Below are 14,185 nucleotides of genomic sequence, written 5' to 3' on the forward strand. Positions count from 1 at the left end.
AGCAGGTGACAATATGAAACTGAACAATTTTTTTCGTTGACTTAATAAATCATTTCAACCAGGGATAGCTATAAAAATGATAAACACCGTTTACAAAAAATATCTTATATAAAAATGTACCCCCAAGATCACATGTATGTTTAATTCCTAAAGCATATTATGGGTTGTGGTTTTTATTTGTTGTGTTTTCTTGCAGGTTAGGATTAGCACAATTACTTAGGACTAGAATTTGATAGAATAATTATATATTTTCTGGAGTATTTTAAAATATTATTAACTTGATTTTTTTCTCCCCAAAATGACAGCCTGTATCTCGTACATACATATATATATAGATATAGATATAGATATATACACATTTTTTTCTTTTTGGGGCCTCACATGCAGCATGTGGAAGTTCTCAGGCCAGGGGATAAATCAGAGCTGCAGCTGCCAGCCTACACAACAGCCACAGCAACACCAGATCCAAGCCATGTGTGCAACCTATACCACAGCTCACAGCAATGCTGGATCCTTAACCCACTGAGCAAGACCATGGATCGAACCTGTATACTCATGGATACTAGTCAGGGTCATAACTGCTGAGTCACAATGGGAACTTCCCAAACATTTTTAAATTCTCAGTTTTTTTAATTATGTCTGTCATAATTTTAAGACTGATAGGAAAACTATTTTAACACAACTTTTACTTTATGCAAAAATATATCCCAGTGACTTTTTTCTTCAGCCCTGTATTAAGTGCTTTCTATGTAAATTAAAAAATGAAAATCTGATCCTGAATACATTATTAAAATTGTGGAAAATATAGACAATCACAAGAAAAAATAATACCCCAAACTGAAGATAACCACGGTTAACATGATTCACTAGTTTCTAGATTTTTTTTTAATTTATTTTCATCTGGATGGAACACTTAATTTGCCTGACTGTATTTTGATGTATTTGTGAAATATTGATTTTTTTTCAGTCAACAAATACACTATACCCAGGTACCATTTTGCATAGAGAATAAAAAGGTGAGTAAACTGTCTTTAGAGGTTAAAGGCAGATGCAGTTGTTAATAATCACAGAGATTTTCTTTAAGGAAAAGGTATGAGGGCCATGATTTAAAAAAAAAAAAAATGTTCAATGAAAAGAGCACTAAATAAGAGTCCGCATACATAAATTTTATTCTTTACTCACAAACTATCACAAACTCACTAACTTAGGCCAAGACTTCCCTTTTTTATGCCTCTGTATATAAAATAATTTTATACTATATGATCTGTAGGGTCCTACTAAGATCTACATTTTCACTAACTCAGTGCCAAAAATATCCTTGCAAAAGTAGTTCTCACAAGTTCATCCTACAACTCATCTTTGTAATATTCAATTTCTCAAACTTCTCCTTAAAGAATGAGATTAATGCCCCAAATTTAAAACTCAATGTCAGTGATGACTATATTAATTTCTACACTGCCTTGAAATTTATGCACATTGCGAGTAGTTTTCTGAGTAGTATGAAGCATAAACTATGGAATTGGGACTTCCGGAGTTCTTATTCTGCCTCAGTTACTTTCTAAATAGCTTTAGGCACATATTAAAATTTACGAAATTCAGTTTATTTATAATACTATCTAACTTGCAATATCAGTGTGGGATCATAAAAAATATATTAAAACATTCCTGACTCATAAGTAGCCCTCAATAAATATTATCCATAAATATCTTTAATGAGAAGTTCTCTGGCTAATTCATACACAGTTCAGGTAGAGGTGGGAGTCAATGACAGAGGGGGCTTTAATAAAATAAATATAATGCTAAATTTTTGCCCATGATAAACAGCAGAAATTTCTTTAAATTAGCATTTAAAGGAAATCCCAGATAAAAAAATTAACGCTATTCACGATTCTCAATAGGACAAGATTAAGACGTAATTCTGAATTAGTGGTAATAAGCTGTGCTTGATCTGATCACATAATGGTTTTTGTTTCCTTTTAACCTAGTTAAATTCCTTCATCAGTCTAGCTATATTTGTTAAAAATTAAAATCTTCAATCGAAAATCCCCTCACTATTTTCTTAGAATTAATGGTTTTACCGAATTATACATGGAGTGCACAATCATATTAATAAGTTAACTTCTTAAGGAAATATGACTTACTCTGCTATTTGGGAAAAGGATAAATCATTTTATGCAGAAACGGTGATAAAACTCAGTGCAAGAAATACTGTGTGTGTGCGTGTGTGTATGTCATTTGTGGGGCAGATGACTAAGTATGCCCTAGGACTCAAGTGCCTAGAACATAGAGACACCATCTATTGGTTGCCAGAGGGTTATATTAAAGTTAAAGTTATATTAAAGCCTAAAGTTTCCAAAATCTCTCCCACATACCATTTGTATTAATATCTTTAAAAATGCATAATGAAAAATTGAATGAAACTATAATGAAAATGATTCTAATTTTAATTATTTTTATAGATAATATTGTATTTAAAATACTAGGAATCCATACAGGCATACTAATAACTCTTTAGATCATATGTATATTCATAATTTATGTTGATAAAGTCATGACTGTTCAGGAAACAGCCAGAAAATGCCATTGAAGACAAGAGTAACAGTTTAGATGTATGTAGAGAGATTATCACTGTTGAAGATTATTGTTTCAATTATGCTGTACCTCACCCCACACAGTCATCAAAGTTAGTTACAAAGATGTGACTATGGAATTTTAAGATAATATATCATTATATATCCAAATATGAATTACCATTTAGTTATGAATCTCAATATTTCTAGGCCAGTCTAATGAATTCTTCTCTAGACATTTCAAAAAGAGGTTTAAATTTTAAGTCCCTACAAATGTCAAAAGAAGCATTAGCTCCTGGGGCCCTCTGGGCTCCTCCTTTCCCTCTTTTCTCCTTCCCAGTAATGAATAAGGAGCAGTATTTTGTTTACACATTTTATTGACCATGGTCTTCCTGGATAAAGTGACTGTGTTGAGTTCAGTGTTGGAGTGTGCAAGGGTGTGCCTTCCCTTGGATCTCTTTTTCCATGTGACGGGATTGGTAAAAACTCTGGGGAGTTCTTGAAGCAGGCTTGAAAGTCTTTTTTTTTACTATTATTATTTTTTTTTTATTTTGTTTTGTTTTGCTTTAGAATCTCTCCTATCTTCTTCCATTTGGCAGCTTGCTCAGTGCTGTTTCTCAGGTCTAAGAAATCATTGGGTGAGTAACTGCACACATTGGATAAAGTTTTGGCCTAGGGCAGCTTAGCTTAACCATATTTCTGCATACATTTTTAAAAACTTTTACTTCTATAAAAATAACCGGTGAACTATATATACAAGTCTTAAAACAAACAAACAAACAAACAAAACAAAAAAAACCAAAAAACTCCCCCAATATGTTTAAAATAGAGTTTTCTGTCTTGGTTTTGGCTAAGGCCCAAAAACAAGAGGAACTAACCGCTGCCACATACAGAAGAGGTGGTCAAGAGCCAGTTTTGGAACTACTAACAATGCCAATAAGAGATGTTTTATAACTGGAGAAGGGGAAGTTGTAAACTAGGAAATCAGTTTAAAAAGAGCTGTCCTACATATCCAACCTCCTCCCACAAATCCAGGAAACGATGATCCAAAGCAACCACTTAGGTTTGATGGTCCTTAGACTAATAAAAACCAGATATCTAAGGATAATAGCAGGTCAGCTCCCCCAAATGCTGTGAGATGAACAGTTGCCCCTTTGGGTATGGCCTGACATTCTGGGTATGTGAAATCAGAAGATGCACTTAAGCTTTTCTTATGAGACCAAGATATAGGAAGTGAAAAGTTGAGAACCAGAGCTGGTATGGAATTTATTTAGATATTCCTAAAAGATTGGCTGGGAGAAACTTCAGCAGAAAGAAGATGTAAAGGTAACTCTACATGCCAATGAGAAGTGACCCACCTATCAGAAAAACCTTCAGAGATGAGAACACAGCTTGCCGGGGGTGGGGAATATGTACAAAGGCTCCCCAACCCCTACCCTAGAAACAGAGTTAGTTTAAAATCCCAGAAGACAGAGAATACCAATGCTGGTTACCACAACAGGACTAGTTAAGAAAGTGCTTTCATGCCTTTTACCTCTTGGTATTTCTACTTCACCGTAAATTGTCAGAGGCACTTTAATATCTAAAGCAGTGAGAGAAACAGCTGGGACATTAGGCAAAAGTCACCCTAACCCCATTTCCCACTGTAGACAAGTTTGAAGCAGTTGCAAGATGAGTTGGAAAAAGCTTATAATTCAAATAAAATAGAAATTGTGATCATTACTTTGGACTAGACTTCATAATTATTAAAGTGGACTTTAATTTTTTAATTAAAGTGACCTAATCTGTGATTAAAAAAAAAAAATAGCATGACCCAAGATGGTAGAGCACTTGCCTAAAATTTTCTTCAAAGGCAGAGGAAGACGAACCCTCACAGGGCTTGTCTGGAATGAGCAATGATTTCTGTGGCGATTTATGAGTCTGTGGAAAATAAAGGATTTTACCAATCCCATCCCACTCCTTTCACTCTTTCAATGTATTGGTTAAAAACAAATCATCCAAAATCCACTATGTTCTCTAACTATGCTTTATCAATTCTAAAATATTAAAATGTCTTCCCATGTTAATATCTTTGATATCTAGATGTCTGCAGAAAACACTTCTTACAATTATACCTGCAGCATTTTTTCTTTTGCTACAGTTCATAAAATAAAGATGCATCAAACAATTTAACAGCCAACATATCAAGTGCATTAGACTTGATATAGTTCAAAGAATAAAACAACATTAAAGGCAGCGAAAAAAAATGAATGCCCATTTACTTGCTCCCGGAATTACTGTTAATACTCAAGCACCTAACACAGAACCAGAATTCCAAGCAAACTTTGTAAAGGGACTCACCAGAGTTGGGGTCCGAGTTGCCATCTGCTTCAGTCCTCTTGTCCGGAGAGGCCTGGTCATAGAATTCGTCCTGTGGCTGAACCAGAGGAAGAGGGTGTGAGATCAGGGTTCCACTACCCACCGGCTCGTGGTCTCCTAGACCACTGTCACTGCAGCTTTCCTGGGAGCCGTCTGGGAGGTGAAAGGTAACCCGGCGCTGCGACTACAAAGAAGACCACAGGACACGCCATTAACATCCCTCCCGAAGGAAGCATCAGCGGATCTCAAAGCAAAGCAACTTTCAACATACAGTACAATGCCGAGGCAGAGTATATAAAACTTGGAATACAGCTGGGAGCAAACATTTGTTATTTGCTGTTCACCGTGAGATATCCAACTTGCAAAATATAAGAAAGAATTTCTATCTTGTATTATTCAAAAAACCGCTAAATTTGCAGAAAAAAAGGCAAGGAGTATATGTGCTAGTGATCAAAGACAGAAAAATTTTGAAGAAACAGAAATACACAAATGTTTGTTCCGTAGATCTGAATAAATACATAAATAATGCAATGCAGCATTCCTTTTTTTTTTTTTTTTTTTTTAAGACCAGGTATTGTGTTTACTTGGTTTTAAGATAGCTTTTGCAAGGAAGTCACTTTGCAATGAAATCCACTGCCCCCATTATTGCTAACAGTCATTTGTTATAGAATATCCTTCTTGAAAAGTGTTTACCCTGGCATCTATTTGCAAAATGTCACCATTAGAAGTAACCCAAAATAGGTATATGGGTACTTTAATAAATTTTACTGTTTTGATTAAATAAAATTGTGCATTTCAGCACAGATAACTGCTTAGTTCGCCTGACAAATATTCTCTCAGCTGATGCAATCTGTGAGATAGGAGAATATTTAGAACTTCATAGGGTGGAGAGATATATGCCTTACAGAATTTGTGAGAATAGTAAATATGTGCTATATATCGGACTGCATGTAATTTTCATTCTGCTTTGACAACCAACTACCTCTCAATATCACATCACATGTGACTACTTTTATTCAGATTTTTAAAAAATTATGAACATATGAATAGTAAAATATATAATATATGAAGATGTAATGTATAACATAATCACTTTGCCATTACTAAATTTTGTGCTTTTCAAGAGACAATTTATAAATTATATCCATTTCAAAACAAAGGATTGCTGTTAGAGATAAAATGCTGTAGACAGAAATACAGCTATCTATATATGTATTTTTTCTAGACTGACAATAGAAATAGCCCATTTCCTGTGAGTCACTGGTTCAAATCCAGCTCAGAGTCATAATGAAGAAAAGCTGAAACTACTTTATTGCTGTTCAATGACCTGTGTGAAATGATTGGATAGTTCAGTACATTTTTAATGAACTGATGTCAATATCACATAAACTATAATCATAAATGTTACCAATTGAGTCTATTGTAGCACATTTCACCTTCATGCAAAACTATATTAGTACCATTGCTTTTTCCTCAATAGATTTGGAAAGGTGCCTAGGTGAGTGCTACACAAAATGCAAGGAAAACTTGAGTATTAATATCTGAAATGCATTTCAACTTTTATAGGGAAGGTCATGCTACTGATTTTATTTGTTATAATTTTTCCTTTCTCATGTGTTTTTAAACCATTAGGGAAAACCAATAATATAAGTATTTTCTCTGTTTGAATATGCACTTAATTCATTACTTTCTTTTTTTTATAATAAACACAAAAAAGGATGCGCATCATAATGTGTTAACATCACCTTTAAAGTGATTGATCTATTACAACATTATAAATCAGCTATGCTTCAATATAACTTTAAAAATGAAAAAAAGTGACTCGTCTATTAAAAAGTCCATATTACAGAGTATCTTTGTGTTACCTCTGGAGGAATATCTCTTAGTTATACCTCAAGTAAGCAAAAAGGAAGTCAAAACACAAGAGAAAGTTAATAGAACAATGTGACTGATTCTACAATTTTATAAGGTATTTCTGGAAAAAGCTTCAGAAGCCATTTTAAAATATTTGTTTCATAGACAGACGGAAAAAGGAAACTTAACATCTGTGATAGTCTTTTTAAACATAATTAGTGTTGGTTTAATTACAATATTTTTTCCAAGGAAATGTCCGAATCTGTAACACCAGATTATATCTAAATCCAGCCGTTCTCACAGTATGATCATTAGAAATAGTATTTATTGAGCACCTACTGTACATAGCCTGATACTGTAATTACACTGAGAATAAAAAAATATATATTTTTCAACTATTTCAAATACAATTTATGATTCCATCTCTCATATACTATACTATGATTTTTCTTTATCATTGTATGTGAGAATAAGAGATATAAATCTAGTGTGATTTATTTGCAGTAAGACCCTGTAAATTAGAGTGATACAATGTGTAAACTACTGTGGCTTATGGAAATATTTCCTAATTAATTTGACTCAAAGATGTTTAAACCTTAATTAGCAAAAATTGTGCCCAATTTATCAGTGTAATGGGAGATAAGAGTGTTGATGCATATGGACTATGAATTGCAACATGTACAAAGCAAATTGATCAAGCAAATCAGTCTTTAACTTATTCATCATAATTACTGATGCAAGCAGCAGAAAATCTGAAATATCAAGGTAGGTAGAGGGAGAATATTTGGATAAATTAAAATGGAGAAAAATCGAAGATCATGGAGGTTTAAGTAAAGGACTCAATGGCACTTATTCAGGTTTTGCCAAAGAGCCCCAGGTGAGGAGCCAGACAACTGCTGGCTGTGGGCCCTTGCTCTGTATAGAGCCTGGCCTTAGGCAAGAATTTTATGTCATTGAACAAGTTCCTGGCCTTGTGAAATGGAGAAAACAGTGCCTTCAGCATAGGAGTGTTGTAAAGCTCAAACAGGTAAAATTAGTGTTCTTGGTATATGATACATAATACATAGTAGATACTCAATAAAAGGTAGCTATAAATCTTGAAATTGATGCTACATATTCTATCGTAATTTCTGTGGCTATTCATAGTATTTAACTAGTTATAAAGATGTGAATCCTTCACCCCAGGAAAAAAATACTGTTTTGTTTTTTTTTTTATGAGAGATTTGCAGAATCTTGGCATGCCTCACAGTGCACCTGTAGATGTGTCAGCCCAGAGCATCTCTGAGGGGAAGTTACTCTCAGTGTGAGTGAGGGATGAAGACCAACTGCTTAGAGCACAGGGCTTCTCCTCAGAGAAACTGAAGTTTTTCCCACTAGTCTCTTAAGAAGTCTATAACTGTTTTTATATTCAAAGAGAAAAAGGGAGAACTTTTTCTTTACTGCCTCTGGGAATTTTACTTTTGGGTTATCCCCAAGGAAATGTGCCCAATTTGGGTTATAAATATAGTGTAGTCCTGCCTGACTGAATTGGGACAACGCACGTTGTCATGAGACTACTTCAGATTTTCCAATGCCTGGGCACCTACATTTTGTTTTCCTACACCTATTTCTTACCCACTCCCGTGGGAAACATTATTAGTATTTTTGGCTGTGCCTGGTTGATGGTTTGAATGTCACATTTGTTTATCTGACTTATCACTGACAGGTTAGCTCCAAGTCTCAGGCTGCCCCAAGAAAGAATAAGATGGAACAAAAACTACCAGGCATCTCCGTGTTGTTTTGTCTTGAACTGCCAGTATGGTTTCTGACCAGGCGAAGCTTCCACCAGGGGCCGTACTCTATACCAGCATATAAGGACACATATACAAATATAGGTATGTTCAGATTCCTACAGGTCGGAAGGTGACACACTGGTTAGATTTGATAAATATCACCAAGAACTTTTACAATAATTTTTTCTTGTTGGTTAGTATGAAGAGAGTTAAAATTCAATATGCCCTTGGAAAATACAAATGTTCCTTCACTGGGCACTGTTCTTCATGAGTCACTGAAAAAAATGAGTCACCTAAGAATCCCCATCATTGCTTTAATGCTCCTCTTGTGTGTTTCTTACTGGTATAGGATATTATTTTTCAATAAATGACTCAATAAATGACTCACATCCAAGCCTACAATCCCAGTCCCATTAACATAGAAGGATTCCCACGTGCAAAAATTTAGTAGTAAGATACACTGTATTTTTGCATAAAATATCAAAAAGTTGCAGTAGAGTGAAATGTCTACTAAGCAACTAATTAATAACTTGTGTAATAGCATACTATTGAATCATTCACAATATTTCAAATTACATTAATGTTTAATGATATAGAAAATATTTGTAATTAAGGTTAAGTGTAAAAATCAGATTGGTAAAGAGTTTACCTAGTTTAATTGTATTATTGTTAATGCGTTTTAGGATGTGAATATGCATAAGCTAATATCTGACTCAGTATTTAAAGTGGTGCTACTTGATCATGAAATTATGATATTTAAAATATTTAGTATTTTGACTACCCTAAAATTTCTATACATTATATTTATATTCTAAGTTTTAAGTATCCCTCTTCATCACTTATAGCATATGAGATATAGTCCAAGAGAAAGGAGAAATCTGGTAGAGGGTAGCTGGGCTTTCTATTGAGCTAAGGAATGCCAAACAATCTTCTAGCACTGAGCTGCTACTCTAACTTCCATTTTTTAATTTTTTTGTTTTTTTATGGCCACACCTGAAGTATATGTAAGTTTCTGGCTATGAGTCGAATAGGAGCTGTACCTGAGGCCTACACAACTGCCACTGCAACACTGGATTCTTAACCCACTGAACAAGGCCAGGTATCAGCCCACATCCTCATGGAGACTAACAAGAAGTTCTTAACCTGATGAGCCACAAAGGAAAAAACTTTTTTTTTTTTTAATTTCTTTACCTAGCTTTTTCATCATTGCAATGAAAGATCCTTGCTTTTCCTCAAACCACAAGATAGAATGAATCTAGTACTAATCCAATTATCATAAGTCAAATAAACAAATTTATCAGTTAATGATTGACATTTATTTATTTATTTATTTATTTATTTATTTTTACTTTTTAGGGCTATGCCCATGGCATATGAAAGTTTCCAGGCAGGAAGTCCAGTTGGAGCTGGAGCTCCCAGCCTACACCAGAACCAAAGCAACACAGGATCCATGCCACATCTGCAACCTACACCACAGCTCATGGCAATGCGGGATCCTTAACCCACTGAGTGAGGCCAAGGATTGAACCCACGTCCTCATGGATCCTATAAACCTGAATGGTTCTTTACCCCTTAATCAAAATAGGAACTCCAACGATTGACATTTAAAATAATTATTTTCTGAAAAATTATAAATTGATATTATGGAAGTCGAAGCAAATGCTATAGAATTGTTTAAATATGGTTTTATTTGTAGAAATTTCTTTAAACATCTTTCAAGGAAATATTTCTAATTCTGATTAAGTTCCTTTAACCACACTTAAAAAATAATACATCAGCGTTCCTATTTGGCTTAGCAGCAATGAACCCAACAAGTATCCATGAGGATGCAGGTTTGTTCCCTGGTCCCACTCAGTGAGTTAAGGATCTGGTGTTACCATGAACTACAGTATAGGTTGCAGACATAGCTTGGATCCTGCATTGCTGTGGCATAAGCTGGCAGCTGAAGCTCTTATTCAACCCCTAGCCTGGGAACTTCCATTGCCACACATGTGGTCCTGAAAACAAACCAACCACAAAAAATGTTTAAATATATCATCCCTATAGCTAATCTCTAAAGAGTACACATGTACACAACACTTCTTGGCTATTGTTAATAGTGCTGTGATCCTCAACATCAGTACTTATTAGAGAAATGCAAATCAAAACTATAATGAGGTACAACCTCACACCCGTTAGAGCGGCCATGATTATCACATCAATAAATAACAAATGCTGGAGAGGATGTGGAGCAAAGGGAACCCTCCTACACTGTTGGTAGGGATGTAAATTGGTACAACCACTATGGAAAACAGTACAGAAATACCTCAGAAAACTAAATATAGAAATACCATATGACCCAGAAATCCCACTCCTGGGCATATACCCAGACAAAAATTTCATTGAAAAAGATACATGTAACTGGGTCACCTTGCTGTATAGTAGAAAATTGACAGAACACTGTCAACCTGCTATAATGGAAAAAATAAAAATCATTATAACAACAACAAAAAAATACGTGCACCCATATGCTCCATAGTTTCTTGCCATCAAAAATCAATTTTTCCTCTTAATAAAATATAGAATTGGGTAAAACTCATAGTAGTTTAGAAGGTAAATGAAATGCAACCCAAAAGCAATCTATGGTTATAGCTTAATTTGGTATTACTCAATACTTGCAGACACGACTGAAGGGAAACTAGTATTAGTACACATAAGTTCTTCCTCATTGATGTTTGAGAGCTTGCATCAAGAAACTTAGGAACTAACAAAAAAACTTAAAAAAATAATTTTGTAGAACAAAATTATAGGGGATTTTTCAACTGGTGGTAAATGAACTATTTTAAGCATGGAATTATTTTATAATGAGTAATCTTATTATTTGTTACTGATAAACTGAACTAACCTTCTATCTTGTTGATTGTTGTTCTGCTAATGTAGAATTTGTGTATTTTTTTAAGCAGGAAATTATTTAGGGATTTTCTAGTTTATATTCCTCTCATATTTATTTTAGATGAGAAAATGAGGTAAAGTGATTTGTCTATATAGGTTTCAGTGAGAACAAAACTGACAGTTTCTGACATTCAATGTAAAGGGTTATTTATTTTCCATTCAAATTATAAATAATTATTGAGAACCTACTTGTGCATTTCATTAAAGAAGCCTCAACTAAACCTGAAAGCAGGAAAGGCCTATAGAGAGAGCTCTCATAATGCTTCTGTTCATAGTCAATTACTCCAAACAGGTAGAGATCTATAGCTACATCTCACAGGAAGTTGTCTCCTACTTAGCTATGAGGGAAGAAGAAAACTTATCCTGCCCCTGAATACCCCTGCCAATTAGAGACTGAAGCAGCCCAGCCAATGAGAAGCCTTCATACTCTGGACCCCCCAGCTTCTTCCAAAAGACTCTGGTTAATACTGAACCTCTCAACTCCTCCATTTCCTATAAAAACTAATTTCCCTTTCCTTATTCTCTGGATCTGCCTACGATCTACCATAATTTGCATATATTGAATTGTAATTCCTGTGGCTATTTCTGTATAAACTCACTTATGCTGGTAGAATAACTGGCTATTATATTATTAAAATTGATGGACTACATGCTGGACATCATTCTACCTGTTAAGAATACTATTGTGAACCAAAATCTGTATTACACAACTCCTAAAAAATATAATTTTATTAATCTACTCCTTAACAGTTTTGAGGATACTTTTCACCAGCAGCTGTGTCACCTTTTTTATAATTTGATTTCCTTCTAATTCTTGCAAACTATGCAGACTTAAGCAAGGTCAGTGCATGAATAGACCTTCACTATATTAATCCACAATAACCCAGGGAGAAAAGAGGGAAGGGGTGCATTCTGAATTTATGCCAAACAATCCCCAGGTCTGTTGCCATCCTGAGATTGGAATCCATTGTCAATTTATGAAAATAAAAAATAAAATGGATAAAAGAGTAACTAAGACCGAGAGAGAAGGCTATTCTTGACTCAAATACAGAATCATTAACTTTGCATATCCTTGAGCAATTTTTTCCCTCTAGGTAGTTGGAGAAATGTTAACAACCTCAAATAAGAATTGATGAAATCCAAACCAGCAAGTTTTTCTGAAGAATGCATACACTTGACATTTTATGAGCATATAATGAACATTTTCTGAATGAGATGACTTACTCAGAACAGAACTAGGAAACCTAAAGGGGTTGCAGTAGAAATAAAGCATCTTTGTCCATTCTTCAAAGACGCTTTCCTGTGGGAGAAGTTCTCTGTCTCCCGGGAAAGAAGTTTGCAGGGAGTGTTGCCCTTTTTAAAAGTGCAAAATGCAACATGATAACAATCCATTAGCTGTCAGTCTTTCCTTCTTTCCTCTTTAAGGGAGTTTGAGTTTGTATTAGAGAAATGAGTATAACAACTTCACTTGACTAGGTGATGGATGTAAAGACACTGATATCTTTAAAAGGAATTTTTTTTAATTTCTAATTTTAGCAATTCTGTAGAAAATAAGACTAGGGTACTGATGATAACTGGCCATATAAAGTTGAATAGGATTTTCAGGGAAAGTGGGAAATACTCTTCTATACTATACTTACTATTCTGTTAACCAGTTTTCTGTCTGCAGTTAAGCAACTGCTTCCTTTCAGGATAGAATTGTTAGCTTTTGTTCTAACTTCATGTTTAGTATAGGAAGCTTGTTTCAGTGTGTGTGGAAACTCCTAGAAACCAACACCTTACCTCTTTACTTTACTTTGTAAATGTCTTACTGTGAAATGACCTTCTCAAACAAAAGACCTTACTTTTTGTGCTTTGTAAGTAGTGTATTGACTACCTCATAGGGCTGCATATGACTGGAGGACTGATGTTCATGACATATGATGAAAATTTTAATATAATTTTATTTGTATTTCCTTTTGAACTCAGTATGATGTGTGAGAAATTTAGGTAGTACTTCTCTTCCTGTGCAGAAACAATCAATAGCTTTAAAGAACTTGGGAAAAAAAGGAAATTCTTTGTATTCTTTTGGGTGAAACCTTGGTGTTTTGAATTTAAATATTACAAACAAACATAAAACAAGGATCTCCTCCCTACATCACTTTCCCCTGTGAGACACCAGAGAAAGGGAAAAGGGTTGAAATCAAATTTTCTCCCCAGTTTGGTAGCATCATCCCACTCTTAAGTTTCCTCTGTGGTCCAAAGCAAAAAGAGTGGATTAAGAATTGTCAGCATTTGTTGGTTATTTTGCTTCTCACATTCACATTTGTTTCCTGATATCAGAAACACCCTCAACTTATTTCTTACAGAAAAATGTTGCCCAGTAGGAATGCAGCACTTTATCTGAGCATACAAAATATAAAATGACTACATTAAATAGGAGCAGCTGCTCCTGAATCCACAAGCAGAAATTTTGCATCTATAAATTATATGTACAGAAATAGGGAAGAAACAACTCAGCAAGAGCCCTTTGCAATACAGTTTTCTAGTATAAACAAATCCATGTGACACAAGAAGTTACTCTTATCATATTAACAAAATCAGAGCACATGGTAGAGCAGTTTAATTAGAAATCTCACTAAAGCATTACAGTTACTGAGTAAAAATATAGGACCCAGTGACATAGCATGTCACCTTTTACAAAAAGTGAGCCTTCTTTGG

The 14,185-nt window shown here is 34.5% G+C and overlaps 1 protein-coding gene across 7 annotated transcripts in view; it reads right to left on the reverse strand.

Moving 5' to 3' along the window:
• Positions 1–14,185, reverse strand: part of PCDH9 (protocadherin 9) — a 932,946-nt gene that overhangs the window by 302,398 nt on the left and 616,363 nt on the right. For 3 of the 7 annotated variants that reach the window (XM_001925503.6, XM_021065362.1, XM_021065363.1), the window contains one exon: positions 4,911–5,112. In XM_001925503.6, the coding sequence (XP_001925538.2) occupies positions 4,911–5,112 (202 nt within the window). Of the gene's footprint in view, positions 1–529; positions 4,491–4,910; positions 5,113–14,185 lie in introns of those variants that run through there. The other 4 variants (XM_021065365.1, XM_021065364.1, XM_021065367.1 and 1 more) reach the window with 3 other exon arrangements.

The sequence above is a fragment of the Sus scrofa genome, chromosome 11 (genome assembly GCF_000003025.6).
Source record: "Sus scrofa isolate TJ Tabasco breed Duroc chromosome 11, Sscrofa11.1, whole genome shotgun sequence".
Taxonomy (NCBI): Eukaryota; Metazoa; Chordata; class Mammalia; order Artiodactyla; family Suidae; genus Sus; species Sus scrofa.